Raw genomic sequence first — 26,241 nt, 5'->3', positions numbered from 1 at the left:
TCAGCTCCTCTTACACTCCCGCTCACTTGCGCAGGTCCTCACTGCCACCACAGGCCCGTGCCCAAGGGCTATGTCTGCAGCCTAGCCCACAAGAACTTCACCAACATTTCAAGATTGTTCTCTCCATGTCCTCTGTCGAGTAACACCTACGTCTGCACTATTAACCCTGGGAGAGAAAAGTCAGAGATCCATTAGACCCCCTCCCTGAAAGCCCTATTTCTCCTTGGAACAGAAAAGGCTTTCAAACGTGGCTTCCTGGGTTGTCCAACCCGCTGGTGGGTGGATCCGGAGCGGGCATCCCGTCTGCACATCTGGCAGGGGTGCTTTCCAGATTTTCCTCATGACTCAGGATCAGTTTCTGACTGCTAGGCGGGGCAAAGGCTCCTGAAGTTTCTGAGAGGCACCTCCCCCTGAGCAGAGCTTGGTACAGCCCAAATAGTTTTCAGGTTAAGAAAGCCAGAATCTTTGTTCAGCCGCACTGACTGAACAGACTTTGTAGGGGTTACCTGGCCAAGAGCAGCGGCGGCTGTGGCAGCAGCAAGGCTCCCAGGATAACTCAGGTGAGCAGACGGGGTGTTCGCAAGCTTATCCTGGAGTTTTATTCGCTGGATAACCTAGAATCTAAAAGAAGTGAAGAAACTTGACTTTTACAGTCAATCACTCTCTGCAGCTCTAATTTTCTGGTTTATGTGGATCGAATGTGTGCGTTAATAACAATTGGGAAACTTCAAAACTAACGGAATTTTCACTGGTTCTTTTTTGAGTGTGTGTGTGGCAGGGGGTGATGGTGGTTGTCTGGCAATGAGATTGTTCTGGTGATATCTTGTCAGGGCTTTTTTATTTTCTGTCTTCTGAAATACCTGGTAAGGAAGAACAAACCTGGAAAGGGAAGTATGAGATGGAAAGACCCAGGCTGACTGCAGGGCTTCCCTGTAGCTTCTGCTGACCCATGGCTGTGGGCAAATGATTGAAATGCAGGCAAACTCTTGGAGCCACACTATGTTCAAAAGGCCTTTAAGCCCTGGAGGTGGGGTGCCCGGGCTGTGCGCTGTGGCACAGGAGAGATTGGCAGTGGGGGCTGTCCTGTCTGCACAGCCGGGGTCCTCTTGCCCTGCTGACAGGTTGATCTTGGCTATTTCACTATCAGCCCCTAGCCAGCCTGGTTTTGTTCTTCTCCAACTCTTGCTTTGGTTTAAACGTTGATTTGCAGTTGGGGCTCTATCCCTCATGCCATGACACTGTCGCGTGTGTTCTAGGGGCTTAACTGGGCTTATTTGACCACAGCGGGCTGGTGGGGTGTGCAGAAAAAAGATGGGACCAATTGCGACTGAAAATTGGTCCTGAGGATTTAGAGCTTGATGTTTGGTGAAAAGCACATGGGAAAATTAAACAGATTCTGCCATCCTGACGGTCACTTCTGGCTTCAGGATAACGTATCCTGGTTTGTATTAATGTTTAATCGAAATTTGGTCATGTCTCTCGTGCTAATCTTTGTTTTGAAATTAAGGACATTTTATAGTCTGGGGAAATTTTTTTAAATGATTTTTTGTGGGGGACCACTAATTAACTTTCATCCCTCTCACAGTTTGTGTGCATGTGTGCGCGCCCGTGTGCGGGTGTGAAGATCAGATCTGAATAGCATTCTTTATGTATCCTTAGAGTTCCGAGTTCCTAGCAGGCTAGGGAAAAGTCTCCTTAACACTTGTGTAGTCAGGAATAGGTTAAAAAGCAGTCTTTCTGTATCCTTGGGAGTTTTCAGTTCCTAAATTAAAAGCAGAAAAAGCCCCTTTGTGACCCCCAAACAGTGTTTCTTTGATTAGCCTTGATTTGAAATCATCTCACCTTCTGATGGCTTGCAATTCAAAAACAAAACTCCTAAGTTAATTCTTGTAAGATAGAGGACAATGAGAATTTTCAAAAGCAATGTCTTGAGGTTTTGAGCTGGAGTGCTCCCCTTCGCCCCCCTCCCTTACCTTTTAAAAAGCAGTGGTGAAGAGCCAAGAGGTCCAGGTGTTAGTGCCAGCTCTGTACCTAACTATGTAACCTTTGGCAAGCCCTTCACCTTCCTGTAAAAGCAAGGAGTTTCTGGTTTCTAAGAGTCCTTGCAGCTTAACATTCTAGAAAAAGTGGAATTGGATTCTTGCAAGACTGTAAAATTAGACTTCCAGGATGGGCTTATTCATCCAAGAGGGAAAAAAGGGTAGTGGGGCAAGTCAGCCAAAAAGGAGAGGTGGAAAAGAGAGGGGGGATTGAATGGCACAGGGGCCATTTTACATGGGTCTTTGAAATGTCAGTGAGTGTCTTATTTAAAGCATGTGATCAAATCTCATTTTCTACTAAAGGCAGAAAAGGGATTTAATTTGCTAAAAACAAGCATTTTGTAATACTGCTGCCCTATAGTGGTCTTATCCTTAACAGTTAAAAGTATGTTCATGTACATAATTTCATTAGATTCCCCCAGTAACACCTGGAGGTATACTGGGCAGCCGTCATATTCCCACTTTACTTACGGTGCAACTAATGGACAGAGATGTTATCTACACTAAATGATGGTGTTTGGTACTTGATCCTGGATCTCTTCACTACCTTTACTCTTTTTATGATTTTAAATTGCCTTTTTTTATAAAGTTTTTCAACAATGGAATTAAGGGAAATTGTGTGCTCTGTTTTTCTTGGAATTTCTTTGAACAGAGTCTTCTCTCTGGTCAGAGTGGTTGTGTCCTATATAAGGTTGGATCGGAGGACTTTTATGGTCCCTTTGAGACCCCAGAATATCTGACCAACAATTTGAATATGAACAGCCATGTGTTCCTGGTGGATGTGTGCCTGGAGATGGGCGCTATAATTCTGCCCATGTAGACATGGAAAGCACTATTCCCTGGGTAACATGTAGATGCTGAATTTTTCTTCTCCCTCTCTAAGCCCCATTTCTCTCACCATGCCACCCCCAAGTGTGAGGCTAAAGTGGCTTCTACTTCATGCCAGGGCCGATTTAGGTCTTCTGTATTCAGGTGGCTCGGCAAACTCCTGATTGCTTTTACCTCCTGTTTTATGCCACGTACAGCACAAAGAGGAAACTGACAAAAAGTGGAAACCAGCCAGGGGCAATACTCAGGAGCCAAGCTTTCTCCCTCTTTCCTCCTTAAATGCCCTCCCTTCCCTCCCACTCAATCCAAAGCACTTTGTAAACCGCAGACTGGATTTCCTCTATCAGATAATAATTCTCTTTAATAAACTGAGGCAGATTTCATTTTTCAGAGCAAGATCCAATTTCTACTCGAAGGCTGCCCCACAGGTAAAGAACAAATGATTTTCCTCTCAAGAGTATCTCCAGCTCCCAGGCTTTCCAGTTCAGTGACTAGCAAAAGCTCCCCCTCCTAACTGCAGCCTCATGTTCTGTGTGGCAAAAGTTGAGCCCCCCTCAACTTTCTCTGGCAATTCCCAACTTTCCATGCTCTGGGTCCCGCCCCCGCCATCACTTGCCTCGGCCCACCTGGCCTTCTTCATACTCTATGTCTAGGCAGTGGGTCCTAATTCAAATAGTCCTGCTGAAGATCATTATCTCAGGGCAAAATCCCACACTGTGCTTCACTCGACCAATGAACCCTTGGATGGATGTGAAGGGTTCAGATTCTCCCATGATCATCAAAGCATGGAAATAAAGAACCTTTTCAATACCTGCCATGGCAATAAATTCTAGGCAGAATGCCTCAAAGTTAGGTATCATGTTTGCTTTGGAGGGTTTTCCTCATTTAAGCTAAAAGAAAAAAATTCCTTCTTTAAGGGCAGGGACCAAAAGAAGCAGTGTGGTGTGATGGAACACTGCACATGAAATCTGGCATTACACAGACCAGGGTTTGAGTCAGCGTGGGCAGTTTCTGGTTGTGCTTTCTCCAAGCTACCATTTCTGCAGACAGAAGTTGAAGGGCACAGGTAATATCTCCTCAACATGGCTGCCGTGATGAGAACATGAACTGAAATGTACGTTTCAAACAATCAATTACCATACAATGACTTTCTACATAAGATTTCATCCATTCAACAAATATTTCCTGAACAATGGTTAGGTGCTTAGCTCTGTGCCAGGCAAGGAGAGGGCCTACAGTGTGTATCTTGCATTATGGAGCCCTTTCTACTTACTGAAAATAACTTTCACACTAACCATCTCATTAGGTGCAGCACGGTGTAAGGAGGGCAGGATAGATAACCCCACTCCCTTGATGAGAAAATTGAGGCACAGAGAAATCACAGCAAGTGGAACACAGTTCTCCTGTGACGTGGTCAGAAATGGAGGTCATTTCTACTCGTCGAGTCCTATAGGACTTAAGACTATGAATGTACTCTAATGAAAGCCTGCCAAAGTTCAGGCTGACAACCTACTATTCCCTATTTACTGTGAGCCCCCCGAACGCATATGCTCTGACCCAAAAGGCTTGCCCCATCCACACCGGCTGTGCATTCTGCCTCTGAAAGAGTCTACTGGGACAACACTGGTTTTTAAAATCAAACCTGATTTTCTTTTCAATTGATGCTGCTTCTGTCTGTAGACAGGCCCCCTTTATATAACAGGGCTTCCCTTTGCTGGCTCTTGCCTGCCTCACCATTTGACTGAGTAGCAAAGGAGACTGATGGAAACAGAGCTTCCCAAGCACAGGAAATACTCATTTATCCCAAATGTTCAGGGTTCAGGCAAACTAAAGACCCTAATTGCCCCAAGGTAGCCCCCTTTTATAGTCCTCAGCCTCTGGCAATCCGCCAGGCCTTCCAGGGAAAGCAAGAGGCACAGTAGTGTTTTCAGAAGTTTGCACACACACAAAAATTGGGGTCCATTTGTAACAGGCTCCAGAAAGGAGGCTGGGCATACATTCAGACTGGCTCTGGTGCTGCTTAATGGAAAATTATTACTGATGCCATCCATGACTTCAAATACAGTGAAATACACTTTAATATTTAAAACATGTGAACTGACTTAAATCTGATGACTGAAGGCATTTCAGTATTTTACAGTGTCCCATAGCCTTAAATTTGAAAGGCAATTGTCAATAAATAAGGATGTGGAAAAACTGGTTATTTTCAGCTTCTTATTCCTTGGATTCAGAAAAAGGGTAAGTTTGTTTACATACTTTGTAGGTTCCAAATAACATTGAATTAAATTTTGTTACGGTTTTAAATGGGAGACTTCTTTACCAGGAAGGTATTTCAATATAATACTGAAATGCCAAGAAATAAGATAGAAGAGAGGTCTGATTAATATTGCACTTTTTATAAAATAGTGACGTGCTCTTTGTTAACTGGGTTTTAAGCTGTTACCTACACAGGTGTTCTTTACTGTGCTCATTAGCCTTTTTTTCCCCAAATTGCATCCATTTTTTAGCAGATACTCTGCTCTTAGATTTTTTTTGTTTCAACCCATACATAATCATAGAATACAGACCCAGTTGGACTTTAAAACATATTTTTGAAATACTTGGAGCCACATAAAGTTCAGAAGTCCCCTCTTATTAACCATTGACTGTCATGAGAGGATCATTAAAATCATTACAGGTATGTCCTTGTGGATAAAGCAAGGACATTGGAAATGCTATTACCACCCTAAAGCTACTTAAGATCAAATTTGCCTTTCAAATTATCCTCATAAAAACCAGTTGTTAGAGGAACTTGAGTGTGGGGCACTATGATAGACATTGCCTGAAGAGCTACTATATTAATTTTCTATTTAGCCATGTGAGTTTTTTTTTAAGAAAATAAAGCAACAATGTGTTGTTGCCATGGGATAAGAATCTATAGTCCACTAAATTAGTGTAACTGAATTTTAGAGTCTGCCTTTTATCGCGGGCAAATGATTGCACATTAGACTTTGAAGAAAGACACATACAGTGTATCCTTCCTTCTCTGTCTTTGGAGGCCATCAGCTGAGCTATGTTTCCTGCATTAGCTTTCCTGGCCAGTAATAAAAAATGCAAAGCTCTTTAAATGATAAAAGGGAAGGAATTGTGTAAAAAAGGCTTGTTAGAAGTGAAAGGGGTGGCTTCTCCTCTCAAGCTCAAAGTATGCGGCCCTTCAGGACACTACATTATTCTGAATATAATAAAGCAATTTTTTTCTTTTATCTTCAAATTTAGAATTGTTCTTCACCCTGAGCTCTTCTCTGTCAATGTAAAATGGAAGATTGCCCTTTAAGGTATAATGATGTACATTTAACTAGCAATTTTAACACTTACTCTCTATTTTTCAACCAGATTGTTAAGGCCTATATTACCCCATTTGCCAGAAGAAGAAACTGAGGCCCTGAAATAGTTTAGGTGCCTCACCCAAAGCCTCATACTAATTAGTTGCAGGGCCTGGACCCTTCTTTCCCTGCAAGTGGTGACTTTTTCTTTAAAGTCAAGCTTGAAGTGCATCCTCGCTCCAGGAATAAATCACCAGCGTGACTAATCACTTGCTTAATCTCAAAAAGACTGGAGACCGTCTTCCTCCAGTGACCACAATTTTTCTCATTCTAGACATATTTTGACATCATGAGTCCTCTGAAGCTCTTCAAAAACCAGAAGTACCAGGAACTGAAGCAGGAATGCATCAAAGACGGTAGACTTTTCTGTGACCCCAGCTTTCTCCCTGAGAATGATTCACTTTTCTACAACCGACTGCTTCCTGGGAAGGTGGTGTGGAAACGTCCCCAGGTAACTTATTTTTTTAATTTAACTTTCTGTCTCCCTCTTAATCTTGCATAATAATTCTCCTTGGCTCACTATTTCACTCACACAGCCTACCGCGAGTAGACCAGTTTAGGAGACAATTTTAAAATGAGATGTTTTCTGGATCAGTGCTCTTGGCTCTAGCTTGAGGAATCTTGAATTTTAGTCAAATTCTGTCGGGTTTAGTAATTTAAAAACAACGAGAAAAGGATGTGCCATACTTGATTTCTTTTGAAAGTTAATTGGAGTAACTATGGCAACTCAAAAAGCAACTATACTCTTGTCTCTTTACTGAGTTACCTATCACAACAACCTCAAGATGATCTCAGACCACTGAGGAGAAAAACTCCAGATGATAAGGTGAGCATAAATGGACTGTCCAGGGACAAGCTGGAGTTCCGCCCTGGGGGAGGGAGGCTTCTTTGCTGCTCTTTGGATACCATCACCGGTATCCTTGCACAATTAGCAACCTGGGATCCAAGTAGGATTGTAGCTCTGTCAGCACCTATTAATCGTTACTATGTTTCTCTGTGGAACAGCTGTGTTTGTACCTTGTCTCTGAAGCAACTCTCAGGACCCCTTCACAAGCCCTACATGAGTGGGGAGTTCAGTGTATACAATGAAGGGATGATGGAATCTGGAGAATAAATGGCAACCTTGCTGTATGAAAGGGTATAACTGCATAGAAGGATATTCTACCTGAGCTCCTTCTTAAAGTGGGCGACCAGGTATAGAGGCCACAGAGGGCTGTTATGAGACTCGAATTCTTGGACCTTCACAATACCCTGAAGACCTTCTGATCCTATTTAGTGATGTACCTTTTGGGGCACTGTTATGGAACCACCTCAGTCAGCAACTCAAGGTTTGCCTTCTTCAGTGAACAAACTATCACTTTTTAGTTGCCGTTTCCACAGCCTGAATTCCTAAATGGTGTACTTACAAGAGCTACTTCTGTTTGTGTAGGTTGCCACCAGGTGGTGCCAAGATACATTGGTCACTTCAAGGCTCTTGTTTTCTATGACTCAAAGGACATGTCTCAGTTTTTGCCCATAAAGTATGATAGCCATTGAGAGTATGGGGCTTGAGAAGTGCTCTCCACCAGAAGGGAGATTACATTTCCCCTGTGTTGTAATCTGTGCCTCCAGTTGTTGACATCCCTGCAGATCACTGACCTGCAATAAAAATCTGGGAAACATGAGCAGAATTCACTAGCCCCTTTTTCGGTATGCAGAGAGTTAAGTTTTGTTTTGCTCTGCTTTGTTTTGTTCCAGAAATGCATGAAGAAAATAGAGATATGCTGTCTGGGAGTCACTCTTATGAATGGATGATAATAATGAGGGGCTCCACTCATTTTTGATGCTTGGATAGGAAAGAAAGGATATCAATAGGGCAGAAGTAGTAGAAAAGGAGGCAGGAAATTGAGAAAGGTTTTCTGGGGGGGGTGTCTTTTTTTTAAAATAGGACAGCCTTGAACCTATTTCTAGGCTAGGAAATAAACAAACAGTAAAGAAGAAAAGGTGCAGAAGAGAGAAGGAATGATTGATGGGGGTGAGGTTGATGGATGGCAAAATTGCAAGCCAACATGAAGCCATTCCCTGGATGTGAACCACGCTGAAAGTGTTTACTATACTGGCCGGTGTTCTGACACATCCTTCCTTTTCAGTCTTGGCTCAGTCCATTGTCCTTTGCCTTCATCTTCCAAATTCTGTGGATTGAATACTAGGTGGATTAGCAGGAAAGGACAAACTTCCTAACTGTGGCAACAGTCCATTGTGCCTCAAAGGCAAGCAATACCCCTGACAAGGGGATGTCAGAAAGAGAGGGTGAATAGAGATAGGTAGGAAAAGGAATTGGCATTAATGGCATGCCTACTATGGGCCTGATACCATGTTTGGAGTGTTCTCTACATTTTTTCATTGTATCTTTTAAATGCTATGGCTTAGCAAGGTAGGTATCTGAAAAATAACTTTGATATAATTCTTTTTTTCCTGGTTTAAACAATGAAGGTACATACTATGTCCATTTTACTGATGAGGAAACTAGGTCTCAGAGAGAAAGTAAGCATTTGTCCAGCGTCAGACTGCTATACGTTGGGATTTGAATCCAATGCCCACATTGGTTTCTGCTTTACCGTATGCCCATTTTGGGGCGGTAGAGTTGTTTGTGTCTCCTCTTTTGCTAAAATAGGTTAACTTCCCTCCAGTAAGTTTGCACATTCCTCCTTACTGTGCTGATGCTGCACATACATTAATTGATCCATACTCTCCCTTTTGAGAGTATACTGTGAGCTTAGACTTAATTAGGCCCAAAGGGAGAATCACTTGAGAAACATGTATTGAACACTACTCTATGCCAGGCTCTGTGAGATTTGCAGACACAACCTAGGAAGAGGCACTCCTATTCTAGTTGGAAAGATGGGTGGGTATTGGACTTTCAAAGAATTCAACAATAAATTAATGCCTGATATAAGAAATGCTATTATCAAGCCTACAGACAGTAAATCATGGAGGATTTTGAAGAAGGGGGAGATCATCATAGACTAGAGTGATCGGGGAAGGGGCCACTTGTGGGAAGTGAGGGAAAAAGAAGGTTCTGAACCACCATCCGAATCTCCTCAAAGAGCTGTGGATTCCTTTCCAGCCAGAGCGGAGGCCAAGCCTGTGGTCAAGAACCACATCCAAATTCTCAGGAAAGCCAAGGAGAGTTCTGGGCCTCTCAGAATTGCCTTGGGAAGACCTGATGGGTTGTTGGCTTTACCCACCTCGTTGGCAAGGTTGAGATCCTGGTTTGCAGGGAAGCTTGCAGACATCATGCCCCTGGGCATGCCCCATCGCCTCACACTCTACCAGGGCTGTTTTCTGAAGTCCCTAAAATGGAAGAAGCATGATTAATCAGATGTTTTCTGTCTTTTTCTTCTCCCGTGTCAAAAAGCATCTGCCTTTATAAGCCTCCATGCCTGTCAATCCCACTGCTAGTGGAAGGAACTGACTCTATTCAAGCCCACACCATCCTAGGGCAGGACTGAGTTCCTCTTCTTCCCACTTGTCACTTGCTTGTTGTGTCCTAAGGAGCCACTTTAGATAGACAGGGATTATGAAAGTGTTTTGCAATTGTTCAAGGCCAGCTCATCTGCCCACAACCTCCAGAGGAAAATCCTTCTCTGTAACTCTGGCAGTGGTCCAAGGCCCTAGCTACCATCCTAGCTACCTGGGTACACAGCTATATTGCCTATGACATGTATTCCTGGATTTTCCTGTCCTCCTGAGGCCTCAACATATAGTCTTAGTAAATTCCACAATATACTGAGTTATATTGACTTACAGTGTGATCAAGACTACAGGTAGGATTTTTAGGCCGAAATCTGGCTGCCAAATTCCCATAGAAACATCTCTTCTCCAGCTCCCTCCAGCCACTCTCCCCTCCTACCCGCCTCTGGCTCTTTTCCTGACTGACTCATACCCAGCTACAATGGTGTCTCAGAGTCAGACACATCTAATCCCCGACGAAAATGAAACAAGCCCTCGTGGGGATTTACACAGCCAGCTGTGAGGGAAGCAAGGGCACCTGGACAAGATCTTCTGTCAGCTTTCCTGGGCGAGGTTCAAGTTTAGCCCCCACTACCACTGCTCTTGCTCAGGTCCTTCACTAGGGAATACCCTCCCTGAGGGCCATTTTACTACATTGGGTGGGAGGAGGGTGATGAAGTTCTTGGTGAAAGCGAAGGCAGTAAGAATGGAAGGGAAACGTTAATGTGGGGAGACATTAGAAGCAGAATACACAGGCCTTGGTGTATTGCTGGTGAGGGAATGGTAAAAGAGGAAACACTTTTCTCTTTGTGCTGTTAGACATTTCCAACTACCAGCTGAATGCAACTGTACAGTAGTTTTGGCCTAGACTGTTCATGAATTTCTTTTTCTTCCCAGATATCGTGTCCCCCCACCTAAGTAATCCTAAGTGTTTTCCACTGTTGACAAAGTTGATGAGCAGGCCAATTCTCTTTTTCTATCTTTTAGACTTATTTTAAATTCTACATTTTAACGGCTTGATCAAAATATGATTTATATATCATAAAATTCACCTGTTTTAACTGTACAATGCAGTGATTCCTAGTAAATTTACTGAGTTGTGCAAACATCACCACAACCCAGTTTGAAAAGAGATGCCTCATTCCAATCAGATCCCTTTGTGCACATTCGCAGTGAGTAAAACCCCTTCTTCCCCCCCACCCCCATCACAGGCAACTACTGATGTACTTGTGTTTTCCACTGAGATTTGCCTACACCAGACATTTCACTTAACATGGATTCATAAAAGTAACCAGATTTTTTTGCTTAGCATAATGTCTTCAAGGGTCATCCATGTTGTAGCATGGAATCAGTTTGTTTCTTTTCATTGCTGAACAGTATCCATTGTGTGGATCTATTAAGTTATTCTCAATAAAGCAGTTTGAGATTTATACCTGGAGTCTCCTAGCAGAAGTATGATGGTTCAAATAAGAAAATAACTATATAGTAAAGTGGCTGTACAAGTTGAAAGTGGAAGTTGGTTTAAGGTCTTATTCCCAGGCTCCATATTAAGTTTTTCCTTGGATGGGTTAGGAAGGAAGAGAGTGTTTTACTCATGACAAAATCTTCATGCAAAAGTAAAACTCCCCAGGAGGGAAAGCGGACTCCTTGAGAGGCTGGTCCAACATTGATCCCTGAGTTCAAGACTATCTAGAAATGCCCTGCCTGAAGATGGTTCCATTTTCTAAGGATAAGGTAGTGGCTACTTGGTCTAGCTCACAAAGCCCTCAGGTCTTGAATGACAGCCCTGAGCCTTCTGGGACTTAGTCATACTGCAGCTCCTGCAGGGCCAGCCTCACTTGTAGGTGTCCACGTTCCCATCCCCCTAGTACCACAGACTTCATGTAGCACTTTTGAAAGTGCCTCTACTCTTCTGGCTGCTTGTTTTCTAGTCAGCATTTCATTTTACTGTGGTTCTTGAGGTTTACCCTGGACCTCAGTAGTTACTGTCAGCAAATTACACCTGTGTAAAAAAAAAGGTTTGCTAAAGATGTGGATGTGGTGGTTGTAAAGGGAGCAACAAGAGTGATCTGTGCAGGGCCCCAAGGCCTGTATATGTAGCCTCCATACCCCACAGCCTCCCCTAGAGATCTCTGGGAAGGAAGATGAAGTGAGGAGAATGGGAAGGTCCCTTGGTGGTCAGCTAAGCGAACATATTTCCTAAAGAAGCTGCTTAACTTATAGAAGGTTTTGGCTCAGGGATGGGTGTATGCAGGGACCATTCCTGGCTTCACTCTTGGTGTTCAACTTCCTAGTTGTGCTTCCCCCTCAGGAATTACTTTGCCTTGACAAACAGCCCAGTTCAAGGATCACATCAAATGTGCCAACACAGCTGGGAACCATTAGGCCCTTAGCATCTCCTCTCCCAAGCTACCCAAGTATGTGAATGTGTGAGCTGTGACCTCTCCCCCAACTCCATTCCCTACCACTTCAGCAGATGTGGGGCTGAAATGTCCCATGTGCACTCCGTGTCTCAGCTTTGAGTTACAGAAAAATCTCTCACTGTTCTTCCTATCCCTAACAGGAAGACACCCAGTTGTCCAAAACTAGGGGAAAAGTCAATAAACAGCCATGTTGTTATTTTAAAATTTGTCACCAAAAAGTCCATTTGGCTGTGAGATATGTGTTGGTTCATTACCCATTACCTTCTCTACCACCTTAACTGCTTTCTAGTCTTTCACTTCCTTTAAAAGGTAGAAGACAGGGCTTCACAAAGATTTTTTCCCATACAAGATCGATTTATAGTTAGTGGATTAAATTGAGGAGCTTAAAGCCTATGGGTGATATTTAGCCTGGAACCAAAAGCAAAGACATGACTTAAGCAAGTCTTCCAGAATGATGGGGGACTTTTGAGGGTTAAGCAAAGAGGCACAAAACATTTGGATAACTGAGAGGTGGTTGCATCTCTGTCCCTGAAGATGTGCACAATATTACCCTTTATGTGGTGCCTATTGATAAACCTAAAGGCAAAGGGATGGACAAGCTGAGGTCTTGAATTTCCTTCTCTAATTATATGTGGTTCTGAAGAGCCTAAAACTTTAATCCTAGTTCTCCTACAAACTCACTGGGTGGAGGGGCAAATTACTGCCCTTCTCTGAGCCTGTTTCCTCATTTGTAAAATAAACAGGTTGACTAAATATTCTCTAAAATTTCTTCCAGCTTGACAGTCTATGGCCTGCTAACTCATGATGTTTTAAAACCCATTGTTAAAGAGCCATCCATCATGTAATAAGAGTAGTGAAGTAAAACTGGGGAATGGGCCAGCTTATAAGAGGAAATGGAAAATAAGGTGTTTTTTTTTTTGCCCAAATCTGTATCCTTCCATGAATACACACACACACACACACACACACACACAAAATAACCACATTCACCTTAGTTATACAGGAGGAAAATTACCCAGTTCCTCAATCTGAGTACTGTTTACATGTCTTTTGCTCTGATCCTTTATGCCCTGAATAGAAGTTGACAAGCCAAAAGTTGGCTGAGCCTAGATCCCTGCTGTGAAATGAAAGCCTTGCAGAAATTTAAGACACTATAATGTAACCCCAACCACTAATAACTCTACATAAAACCAGCAAATAATTTGCCTTAATAACCTAAGAGTACAGTGTTTCACATATCAGTGCTCACTGAGGAAATTATCAGTTGTAATCATCTAAGTCCAAGAAATCAATGTATAACTTTACGTCTTGCTTCAAATAAAATGGTAACACCTGATTCAGAGAGAAAAAAACTGTGTTTAGTGTCATCTTAGAAAGGGCAAAGAAACAATGAGGAAAGAAGGAATATCAGGATGTAATTCAGCCAGTACACACGCTTTATGCTCAATAAGTGAAATGTCTTCTCCTAAAGACAAAAACTTAGTGATGAGACAACAGACATCGATGTAAAAAAAAGACCAGAAAACCCAAAGCTGACAACCCACCTAACCCTCTCCTTTTGGCAGATGGATGCCAAATTAATCTTCAGTTTGGACTTGTCCCTGCCCAGAATACCTATTCTTTCCAGAATTATTTTGGCTTTTAAAAAATATATGGAATGTTTCACTCTGTAGACCAGACCCTTCATCAAGGAGAATTATGTTTGTTAAAAAAAAAAAAGAAGTTTGAGAACCAGAAAGATATAGCTGTCTCTATTTAATAATTTCTAAAAGGATATATGTCTAGGTTTTCTTTCCATTTGAGACTAGGATTTATTTCTGCTGGGTAAGCAGAATGTCAAGGTACCGGCCAACGGCCTCCTCCGCAAAGCTTTCTCCATCTACTCAAGACTTCATTGGTATTTCCTGCCTTTGAACTCTGAAAGTGCTGATACTCTGAGTCACACAATCATGTCTTCAATTATGTGGTGTCATGTATGCGCCTATGCCTTTGTCTATGCCTGTCTCCCCACTCATTATTTCTCCATATTCCTCCCTTGTCCAACTGCCTAACTCTAGTCATTTCTAAGGCTTCACCTTGAGCGTTACTACTGCTGTTGAAACTTTGGGAATCCTTCCTCTACGCACTGATTATACTTTGAAAATGCCTCCAATGTGCCCTCATCGCATTGCGTTGCAATTGTTATTTGGGTCTCATTTTTCTACTCACAGTGGGAACGGCACATCTAATGATGTATTGGAGGAAGAAACACACATGCACCCCAACCAAATACTGCCCCTACCCTGTTCATGTTCCCCACAAACACCCACTGTAGAAAGAGAGCATCTGTTGAAGTGCTCCTGTGAGTGGTCTGTTACCACCTGCTAGAAGTGCTGCTGCCATCTATATTCATTCCAAAGATCTGGAAAAATCTAGTTGCCATGGAGACTGCTTGTGCCGTTGCTTTATGTTAGGAAAGGCCTTCATGGATAAGGTCTCCAAACTCATTTTCTTAAAGAGGGAGAAGCATTAATGTTCACTTCCATCAGACCTTGTCTCTTAAATGCAATCACCCAAGGACAGGTGCTTCAGAAAGTCTCGTTCTGACACGTTGGATCAGAATGTAATGTGCTAATTCCTAGTCTCTTCAAAAGCTCACTGCAGTGGTGAGAACTCCAAGCCCAAAGGATAGCTTTGTCTATACCCACAGCAGCAATCTCATACTGTCTCCTCATTTCCCCTCCTTCCATTTCTCCTGCCATTTCCGTATGTGCCCCTTTTCCTGTGTGAGGTCTACTGCGTGGAGTTTTTCCTCACAACCCCTCAACCTTCCCTTTACCATACTTATGGACGTCCTAGTCACTCTCGACCCAGCCCACCTGTGAAGCCTGTACTGCCTAACTCAGCTTGTGCTGTCTCTTGGGAAACACTTCCTTGACTCTTAGAACCAATCATTGTATCCACAGGACATAGGCGATGACCCTCGTCTGATTGTGGGCAACATCAGCAAGCACCAGCTGACCCAAGGGAGACTGGGGCACAAGCCGATGGTCTCTGCATTTTCCTGTTTGGCTGTTCAGGAGTCTCACTGGACAAAGGTACGCCCCCTTCTGTGCCATCGCACTCACCTTCTACCTTCTTTCCTTTGGTAACTTTCTTCGACTGTTTAATTCCTGAAGTAGAGGTATTAACTAGGTGACTTCCTTCTACTCTATTATGAGAATGGTCACAAATAGAGAAAGTTGGAGGAATTTACAGTGAACACCCATGTACTCACCTAGATTCTACCATTAACATTTTACTCTGTTTGCTTTGTCATACACATCAGTTGATCTTTTGTCACTTACCACTGCTTTGACTCAGTAGCTCGGTGTATGTATCCTTTCCATCCACTGGGGCATAAAGCCAGCAGGGGCCAGGAAGTCACTGACAGATATGAACCGCAGAAAAGGTGAGAAAGCTGGAAGAGATCCTTGAGAAGGTTTTATTATATATATCTTATATGTAAGACAATATATCTGGTTGTATATAATAATAAATAAATTACTAAGAGCACAAAAGTTCCTTTGGCATTTAAGTAGAGTTCAAGGCAGTGACGTGTTGACTTGATTTGGGACAAACAGCATTTTCTTCAGAAAAATAACTTTAGAAGATAAATGTGTAATTGTACATAAAAAGGAGAATTTCCTAACCATAATTTCATTCAAGGTGTGAATAAAATCTATATTCTATAGAATCTATAGGAAATTCTAGGACAGACCTTTAAAATCTGAACCCACAGGGGGCCTTGTGTTTTTTTTTTATTGATTTTGCTTTTCTAAAATGCCATGTTCATGTGGTTAAACATACCACCATGAATATGTTTGTATAGACAGTTTCTCATGATTGAGTTTGTAGATTATCTGTGGGAAGTAATTGAAACCCCTAGCTGGCTGCCCCCAGTCACACTGTGCGTAGTCAAGGCAAATGTAGTAATACTACCCTTAGCAAAACTGAAGCAGAGAAGCAAACGTTGTGGAAAAAAATGCCCTATCTAGGACTTCCCAGCGCAGACCCAAACCAGATAAGTTTGGTGTGCCACGTTTTGCTATGTGGATTTGCTGGATGTCAACTGTAATCCCCAATATTTGAATATTATCTGGTGGATAACAGTTGACTGAATGTTCTTTTATTTTCAGACAATTCCCAACCATAAGGAACAGGAATGGGACCCTCGAAAACTAGATAAATATGCTGGGATATTTCGCTTCCGTTTCTGGCATTTTGGAGAATGGACTGAAGTGGTGATTGATGACTTGCTGCCCACCATCAATGGAGATCTAGTTTTCTCCTTCTCCACCTCCATGAATGAGTTTTGGAATGCTCTACTGGAAAAAGCTTATGCAAAGTAAGGAGGGGGGTTGGCAAGTCAGTGGTCAGGATACATAAGGAAAGGAAGACCACATTTGTCCTTCAGAGCTCATTCTCTCCCAGCCTAGCCCTGGAGTTTATATTGGGTAGGATGTTACTCAGATCCAAGGCATTGCTTTGGGCCCAGGACTGGCCCTCAGAAATACTACATGAGAGAGAAATCAACTGGTCTGCTTTCAATTAAACCCCTACCTACTCCTGGGTGTCCCTTCCTGCTGCTAATCTGCAAATCACATGGCATTATGGCCTCAGATTTTCTTCTTGTCTAATATTTACCTGTAGAAAGAAGTTTCTGTATGGACTGTTTTTGATCAACATAGTCTAAGCCTAAAAATCATTGAGTATAATCTCAAAATATCTCCCATTTCATACCTAGAGAAAAGCCAGCTGGTAAAGACTGGATGGGCAGGGACTGTTCTAATTCTTAGGAACAAGATGTCCTTGACCTTTTACAAAGATGACCTTGCATGTTTGCCCCCAGGCTACTTGGTTGTTATGAAGCCCTCGATGGCTTGACCACCACTGATATCATCGTGGATTTCACTGGCACATTGGCTGAAACTGTTGACATGCAGAAGGGAAGATACACTGAGCTTGTTGAGGAGAAGTACAAGCTATTTGGAGAATTGTACAAAACATTTACCAAAGGAGGTCTGATCTGTTGCTCCATTGAGGTTTGTAGTCACCAAAAACAACCACTTTTTGCTCACCTTTGCAGAGGAAACTACCTTTAGTAGAGAACCTCACCCTTCCCCCAGAGATCCAGGAAAAACCATTATGGAACTCAGAAAGCTGACAATATGCCTTGAGCGCTGGCCACAGAGGCTGAATAGCTTTAACTTTTTATCCTTTTGTACCAGTCATCCTGCTGGGGGCCAGTGCAGCATCCAAGCTGGTGTGGATAGCTGCTGCTAAATGATTCCGCCTGCTTCTGCTTCTCGGTTTGCTCAAGGAATAAATCAGCCCCTCCAAATTTTGGTACCATTGATATCAATGTACTACTTCATGTAGTTTGAATCTGAATTGTTTGTTATATTAAATTATTTATTTCCTCTCCTTTCTTTGTTCTTCGTCAAGTTAGGTGTTGGGGTCATATTTCCATCTATATAGCGAGAACTAGCTTCAACCGTACTGGGATAAACCAATCAAGGAAGAGGAGGAGCCAGGCCTTGAGTTTCCCAATTCTTGTGCCCTTATGCATCATTCTCTGCTCTCAGTCTCCCAATCAGGAGGAACAAGAAGTTGAAACTGATTGGGGTTTACTGAAGGGCCATACCTACACCATGACTGATATTCGCAAGATACGTCTTGGAGAGAGACTTGTGGAAGTCTTCAGTACTGAGAAGCTGTATATGGTTCGCCTGAGGAACCCCTTGGGAAGACAAGAATGGAGTGGCCCCTGGAGTGAAATGTGAGTGGCATTCTACTTTGCTACATCCCCATAACCCTATAGTTCTCCCAAACCCATCCCTCTGGACTACTGGGGGCTGTCAATGCTCAGTGACATCTGTGGGCTCTTCTCGGGCACAGGGCCTGTGATCCAGCCCAAGTGAGATAAAGTGGGCCCAGTCTTCATCTTCATGCAGTCTGTTCCTTCAGCATCCTGCTCACTGTAGGAAGTCAGTGGCAAACATAATGGATTATTCCTTTGTTCATTTGCCTTTAGCTCTGAAGAGTGGCAGCAACTGACTGCAGCAGATCGCAAGAACCTGGGGCTTGTGATGTCTGATGATGGAGAATTTTGGTGAGAGAGGTTTTCTGTGCTAAGGGAACTGGAGCTTCTACATGAAACTACAGGGGTGGGTATTTAGCACCATCTTCATTTCTTTCCTGCACTCCTTCCCTTCAGGATGAGCCTGGAGGACTTTTGCAGTAACTTTCATGAACTGAACGTCTGCCGCAATGTGAACAACCCTATTTTTGGACGCAAGGAGCTAGAATCGGTGGTGGGATGCTGGACTGTGGATGATGACCCCCTGATGAACCGTTCAGGAGGATGCTATAACAACCGTGATACCTTCCTGCAGAATCCCCAGGTTTGAAGCAGTTCTTTGTCTTTGCCTCCCAGTTATCAAGGCAATAGGCCTCATTTTGGAGTATTTCTTTGACATCAAGTTTTCCATTTGCAGCTATTGTGTAAAATTCATCAACCAAGATACCTAAGAATTGGCTCAGATGCTTGCAAAGATGACAGACTGTGCATCTTTACAGAGTGGACTTTGACAACTTTATCAAATCTGAGCCACCTCCTCCGGCTGCCTCTTTCCTGGCCCTATTGCTTCGTATGGCTCTTTGACATACCCTACTTCTTCGTGATGGTTCCACCTTGCAGAGAAGGCATCTGCTTCCAGATGCTTTCTCAATTCTTTTCCATTTCTCTACTGCCCAATTGTTCTCTTTGTGCATTTAGTCTATGTGTCCTCCTTCTTCTGCACGTGATTTTTTTTCTGAACCCCATCATTATGTCTCCCTTTTCTCAACTAGAACCAAGTCTTTTTTCCCAGGATTTGAATCACTGCTCTTGTCAATGACCCCATCCCATCCATCTCCCATTACAATGCTATTCAGGTTTGTAGCATTAGAGGTCAAGCCTAGGCATACCCCAGAGCAAAAATTCCAAACATCTTCGTGATGGTTCCACCTTGCAGAGAAGGCATCTGCTCCCAGATGCTTTCTCAATTCTTTTCCATTTCTCTACTGCCCAACTGTTCTCTTTGTGCATTTAGTCTATGTGTCCTCCTTCTTCTGCACGTGATTTTTTTTCTGAACCCCATCATTATGTCTCCCTTTTCTCAACTAGAACCAGGTCTTTTTTCCCAGGATTTGAATCACTACTCTTGTCAATGACCCCATCCCATCCATCTCCCATTACAATGCTATTCAGGTTTGTAGCATTAGAGGTCAAGCCTAGGCATACCCCAGAGCAAAAATTCCAAACATCTTCATGATGGTTCCACCTTGCAGAGAAGGCATCTGCTCCCAGATGCTTTCTCAATTCTTTTCCATTTCTCTACTGCCTAACTGTTCTCTTTGTGCATTTAGTCTATGTGTCCTCCTTCTTCTGCACATGATTTTTTTTTCTGAACCCCATCATTATGTCTCCCTTTTCTCAACTAGAACCAGGTCTTTTTCCCCAGGATTTGAATCACTACTCTTGTCAATGACCCCATCCCATCCATCTCCCATTACAATACTATTCAGGTTTGTAGCATTAGAGGTCAAGCCTAGGCATACCCCAGAGCAAAAATTCCAAACATCCAAAGCTTAAGTCTATAATAACCTTGATGATTTTATCTCTAAATGTGCTGATGAGCTAACCCACAGGAGATAAAAATTCTGACTATAGCAGCCTTACATGGGTGGGTCTTTCCTTTCCATAGACCTCACTGGCCAGGCATTTTGAAGGGTACTAAGTGTGGTGGTCTGATTTACTTAACACATACTTTTCTTCCATCCCTTCCATCTTAATTTTCTCTAGAGAAAAGAAAGGTCCTATTATTCCACCCCAAGAATCCATTCCATTCTCATCTCCATTTATAATCCTGGAAATTTTTCAAGTCTGAGGCACATGTACCAAGCTGGGTAAATGGGCCTTTCAGTGTCACTGTTAAGTATTGGCATAAGATTGTCCTTTGGAGTTGTGAGCCTATGGTTCTGCATTTGTTTTCTATTTCTTGATAAAGGGAAGGAGAGAAGGTGGTGGAGAGAGAGGCATACATGGAGACAGAGAGAAAAACGTGATGACTTTTAGTTTTACTTCCCAGTGGTACCATGAATCCCCAGATGATGTTTGGAAATTCTCTAGCTCAGGCCTGCAGCTTCCCTGAAGTGGTGGTGGCAAAACGTCAGTTCTCGAAGGAAGAGGGTCCAGCACCTCCACAAGCCACACATCTGGGCTGGCACTAAGACGGCTAGCCCAAGGGGATGTGGCAGTGGCAGGTTAAGTCAAAGAACACTTTTTCTTTATGGATTCTGGAATTTTTCTGTGGATGGCTTTACCAAACAAAGGGAGAAAAAAGAAAAACCCAAATCCTACCAAAGACTTACTAAAACAAAGCTTGGCATCAAAGGCCTGGGCAAGAAGTTTGTCTCTCAGCACATGCTGAAGGCCATAAGAGGAGGCAAGTATTGTGATTTATACTGAGCAAGTCAGTGAATTATCCAAAGCCTCATCTTCAGGGTCAATGGCAAAGCCCAGAAAAAACCCCAAGTCTCTTCTTCCCGATACCGTTTTCTTCTCTGAAATCTGAGCGGGCTCATCTGAAACTGGAATCCTAACTAAGCTCCTTGGTGGCCTCTTTCCCCTAGTACATCTTCACTGTGCCTGAGGACGGGCACAAGGTCATCATGTCACTGCAGCAGAAGGACCTGCGTACTTACCGCCGCATGGGAAGACCTGACAATTACATCATTGGCTTTGAGCTCTTCAAGGTAAGAGTGCGCATTTGGAGCAGAGAGGATGATGGCAAATGGAATCAAAATTAGGATGGCCTGGGGTTGGGAGAATTAAGAAAGGTCCAGGGATAAAGAAAGCAGAGCACCTAGGGTCTTCCAACACAACAACTGTGATTTGAGTGGCATGGAGCATCTCATTGCTTCATTTCCAGGTGGAGATGAACCGCAAATTCCGCCTCCACCATCTCTACATCCAGGAGCGTGCCGGGACTTCCACCTACATTGACACCCGTACTGTGTTTCTGAGCAAGTACTTGAAGAAGGGCAACTATGTGCTTGTCCCAACCATGTTCCAGCATGGCCGCACCAGCGAGTTTCTCCTGAGAATCTTCTCTGAAGTGCCAGTCCAGCTCAGGTTCAGTTTACTTGGCCAGTCCTGCAAACTCCTACTTTCTACCTTGCTGCCAGTCATAATCCCCATGAGCTTTCTCTGCTACACAGTCAGTCAAAGGGACATCTTGTTAAAGTCAGACTCCACTGAAATGATGGTGGTAGAAATGTTTCTCAAAGTGGGGTTATGAGAAATGCCCCAGTGCAGGTCTGAGCTTCAGCGCTCTGGGCTGCCACTTAAAGGGGAATAGGTCTAGAGCCTAAGCTTTTCCGCTTATATTTTATCTTCTGTTCTCTGGCTGACTCTTTTGTCTTGAACCGCTGGCACTCCTCACTGCTCCTCTATTATGTTCTGAGTGCCGGGTCACCAAAGCTACCTTTTCACCCCAGCCCTGCTTCCTCTGATCTTAATCTGCTAGTCCTTAAAGCAAAGGAAAAGAAAAACATACTCAAAATATAAGCCTTATCTGGGGAGGAAGGAGCTAGGTCACTCAGTAATTCATTCTCTCCATCAACAACTTCCGCTTTTGCAGGCCTATCTCCTCATCAGAGAACATTCACCATCAATGATGTGCCTTCTTTTTTATGTTTCAGGGAACTGACTCTGGACATGCCCAAGATGTCCTGCTGGAACCTGGCTCGTGGCTACCCGAAGGTAGTTACCCAGATCACTGTTCACAGCGCTGAGGGCCTGGAGAAGAAGGATGCCAGTGAAAGTAAGGACTGCAGGGGTGCCTGTGAAATCAAAATTCTGTTTCATATATTTATTGCACATATGGTTAGAAAAGATGGCCACAAGTGATTCTTTCCAATGGTATTTTTAGTCTAGAGAAGTCAGGGTGGCTGTCAGCCATGGCAGAGAATGAGACGTGAAGTCCTGTAGGTGAGGCCTACACAATATTCATTTTTATATTCGTTTTATATGTAAAGTTTAGAAAAGAAAAGGGAGGCAGGAAGAAAAGTTCTGTGTCCTTCTGGTACCCAGGCATTATGCTAAAAGTCCCAGAAGAGACTTAGACTCAGTGAGATATTTTCTTGATGATCTAGAGAGAGAATTTTAATCATGTGTGTTAAAAACAAATGTCACTTTGTTCCAGCTGTAAACCCATATTTGGTCATCAAGTGTGGAAAAGAGGAAGTTCGTTCCCCTGTGCAAAGGAATACTGTTCATGCCATTTTTGACACCCAGGCCATTTTCTACAGAAGGACCACTGACATTCCTATTATAGTGCAGGTAACAATGTGACTAGGGACCCCCAGGGTGGCTCATATTCAGTACCAGACACTAGGCTATTGCAAGTGCCTCACATATGTCTGGGAGAAAGGGCAAGGGTTATCCTGGTTTTTCATTTGTTTTGAGTTCAAAGACACTTCCCACCAGGCACAGAAACTGACTTCCTTATTAATCTCCAACCTAAATATCCTCTCCACCATTTGTTTCATTGTGGGCAGAAGCCCACACACCCACAGGTACACATATTAACATATATAGTGTAAACTCCCATGAGGGGAAGTCTATGCCAGTTTTGATGATCTCCATCCTGCTAGGTCAGGATGGACCACTACAGTCTGGCTGCTCCTCTGACTTAATGCCTCTGCCCACCTGCCTTTAGGCAGCCATCTCATAGGTCAAGGTTGATCCTGAACTCTGCTTGCTGGCTTTTCATTTACTCTCTTTGAGGTGTCTTCCCCTTGGTCAGAAAGGTATCAGGAAAGACAGTCTCTTGGTTGTAAAACAGACCTTTCTGTGCTGAGCACTAGGCTCTCCATGCCCCCGGGCAAAGTTCAGTTCCAGAGGGTTGCTCATTTTCACTCTCTTGGCTTGTCTCTCCAGGTCTGGAACAACCGGAAATTCTGTGACCAGTTCTTGGGGCAGGTTACTCTGGATGCTGACCCCAGCGACTGCCGTGATCTGAAGTCTCTGTACCTGCGTAAGAAGGGTGGGCCAACTGCCAAAGTCAAGCAAGGCCATATCAGCTTCAAGGTTATTTCCAGTGATGATCTCACAGAGCTCTAAATCCCCGGCTCCAGAGAATGCTGACAGAGCTTTCCATCCTTTTATTTTCTGTCAGATGCCATGTCTTACCTAAGATTCATGATCTTCTGAAAGAAAGAAATTCACAGTAATTAACTTTTCCTTTCTTCTGAGAGTTCCCCATACCTCCCGATCCGAGTAGCATCAGTAGCTACATAACCTATATACCTCCAGCAGCTGGACAGGGGGAGGTGACAGTCCTATCGGGAGATCATTCAGATGTTTACCAACAAAAGATCTCCAGGGCTTCTGGGGTGAGATTCAAGTAGGACAACAACAGCCTGGACACCCTACGGATGTCTCTGCTGCTTTCAGGTGCCCAGTATCTTGCCTGGAGGCATGTTGAGGAGGGAGGGGGGTGATCAAGGCCAAGCTGGTCTAGCCTGACATTCCAGCTCCTGACTGAACACTACAGACTTCCCAGCAGCATTTTACCCAGCAGCCAGATCCTGCTTGTAAGTCCCCAGTCCTTACCACCACCACCACCACGACCACTACCACCAGTCACCACCACCACCACCAATCACCACCTCCATCGCCTCCAGAAAGGGTAGTTCTGCCCTAACCCAAGTCACCTCCCACGGCAGGTTTTACTTTCATGGTGAGGAAACTTCTTAGGTGCTTAATCAAGAGCTGGAATTTAGCGAGGTCTAGACAGCAGGAAGGGCCTGAGCTCTAGCTCCATGGAAGCCAGCTGGTGCGCCACAAGAGGGAAAAGTGGAAGAAGCTGCGGTGGGAGACAGAGCCTCAGTCCCCCACCCACCCACACACTCCTACACTCACACGTGCGCGCACGGACGCACACAAACTACCGGTCAGGCAGTCAGTGGGCAAGAGGAAGGACGAGGAAGTGCCACACATCCTGAAAGGATGAACGAGTCCATCCAGGTAGAGCACAGGCAGTTTGGGGCCCCTGGCTGCAATGTGAAGGGTTGGACACTTTGGATCCCAGCCCAGGCCCCTTAGGCTTTTCTCTCAGTTGGGAAGTTTCACTCTCTGGGGATGTTTGTTTGCCCTCTTGTTTTTTCAGTACTGCTACAGAATTTTCTCTAGAGTCAGTCATTCTGAAATGTTCTTCCCTCCACCTTATCTATCAGCATTCTACCCCTCCTTCAAGGTCCAGCGTAAGTGCCACCTCCTCCATGAAGCCTTCCCTAACTCCCCTAGCCCCCACCTACAACAATAATTCAATGCTTCTGCAATGATGAAAAAAAAAACATAGCTGTAGTACTTAGTCTAGTCCAGCAAGCATTCATTTAAAAATATATTTTGTAGGGTTTTTTTTTTTAGCTCACTCATTTCTTACCATGTTTGTCAGTCTGTGTAACTAAAGCGGTGCCTTCACCACACTGCCTTACATACTCCAAACCACAATAAAGTCACATTCAATAAATTGACCAGTCTCAGCTTGATTTGATGGCACAGAAAAGATGGCAAGAGTCTGCCTGCTGAGACTCGCTTGGCAGCTGCTAGAGATGGGGGTGGGGGTGGGGGTACTTGGACCATCTTGAGCCTAGATATGCATCTGATGGGTGCAAAGGCCTCAGTGATATTTAGATGCTACAGTCCTTTTTCAGGGTGGAGGAGGGTTGGGGGAGAATGGAGCAGGGCCCTCTTCTATTCCACATTTAGGAATATTTTAGGTGGCATCTGGGGTTACATGATTTTGAAACTTCCCTGGGATTGCATTCAAGGCAAAAGCTACAGCGGCCAGATCTTTCAAGGGCAGAACTTCCAGCAGCAGAAAATACCAGCTCCTTTATCCCAGCATCTCCCATAGAGCCAAAAGAATGTGAAGACATCACTCACTTGCTCCCACACTACGTCTGCCATCTGCGCATTTTAGGGTAGGCTGTGCGTAAGTTCCTCTCCTTTTCCCTTGAGCTTCTGGCAGGAAAAGATGCCGAGCTAGGGGAGGGGTCTTCAAGCTCGGCAGAAGAGCCCTTAAGTAGCGACCTCATTCTCTATCCCTGCAACACTGGTCCCAAACACACTAGAAATGACATCTTAAAGACAGGTATAGAGATGTCTTAAAGCTTTGTCAGAAATGAAGTACCCAATACAGGTAATGTAATTGTTCTATATGGTCAACAGATGGCACTATGATATTACATTTAAGTTCAAAGGAGCAACCTTTTTTTTTTTTTTAAGGATGACACTTTCTTCCCCAAATAAGGTAGAAAAGGAGCCAGCACTTCTTGATTATCTACTATGTGTCGGACTCCATACTCAACGCTTTAAACACTTTATCTCATTTTAATGACCATAACAACTCTCTAAAGCACTGTCATAAGCCCTGTTTTCAAAGACAAGGAAATTAAGGAACAGAGAGGCTAAATAACTTACTCAAAGCTGTTCAGTGGGTACTCACATGATTATTAATCAGATAGTCATGCTATTTGAGTCCTAAGCCTCAGCCTATTCAATGAAAATTTGGTGTTCCCCAGAAAGTGGTAACCTTTTCCCTACATCTTTATTACCAGCTGTGTATCCACAATACTGTACCAAGAACAGTGCTGATGGCATTCCAAATGTTTCTCTCAGAATCTTTACCTCTCGAACTTAAGTCCACGCATACACTTACATACTCATACATATAATATGCTGAGAGACTTGGTCAACCCAAAAGGAATCCAGTGCACTACTATGGACCAATAAGTATTTAAAAAGAACAACATAAATGAATCTCAAAATAATTACGCTGTGTGAAAGAAGCCAGAAGTAAAAGGGTGCATTCTGTCTGACTCCATTCATAGAAAATCTCAAAAATGCAAACTATAATGACACAAAACTTACCACTGGTTGCCTGAGGAAGTGGGGGAGGGGAGAGAGGGAAGGAATAAAAGTGACCTGATGAAACTCTTGGGAATAAAGATTATATTCCTTAT

At 43.6% G+C, this 26,241-nt stretch overlaps 1 protein-coding gene across 1 annotated transcript; it reads left to right on the top strand.

Moving 5' to 3' along the window:
* Positions 1–416: 416 nt before the first annotated feature.
* CAPN6 (calpain 6) lies at positions 417–24,750 on the top strand. Its single transcript, XM_036912626.2, has 13 exons — positions 417–560; positions 6,504–6,680; positions 15,090–15,221; positions 16,302–16,510; positions 17,015–17,207; positions 17,751–17,944; positions 18,200–18,277; positions 18,383–18,569; positions 20,842–20,964; positions 21,141–21,343; positions 21,913–22,034; positions 22,416–22,552; positions 23,153–24,750. The coding sequence occupies exons 2-13, from the start codon at positions 6,519–6,521 to the stop codon at positions 23,333–23,335; spliced, it is 1,923 nt and encodes a 640-aa protein (XP_036768521.1). The 5' UTR covers positions 417–560; positions 6,504–6,518; the 3' UTR covers positions 23,336–24,750.
* The last annotated feature ends 1,491 nt before the right edge of the window (positions 24,751–26,241 follow it).

The sequence above is a fragment of the Manis pentadactyla genome, chromosome X (genome assembly GCF_030020395.1).
Source record: "Manis pentadactyla isolate mManPen7 chromosome X, mManPen7.hap1, whole genome shotgun sequence".
Classification (NCBI taxonomy): Eukaryota; Metazoa; Chordata; class Mammalia; order Pholidota; family Manidae; genus Manis; species Manis pentadactyla.
The sequence above is the reverse complement of the archived record's forward strand: the minus strand, read 5'-3'. Positions and strand labels throughout refer to the sequence as shown.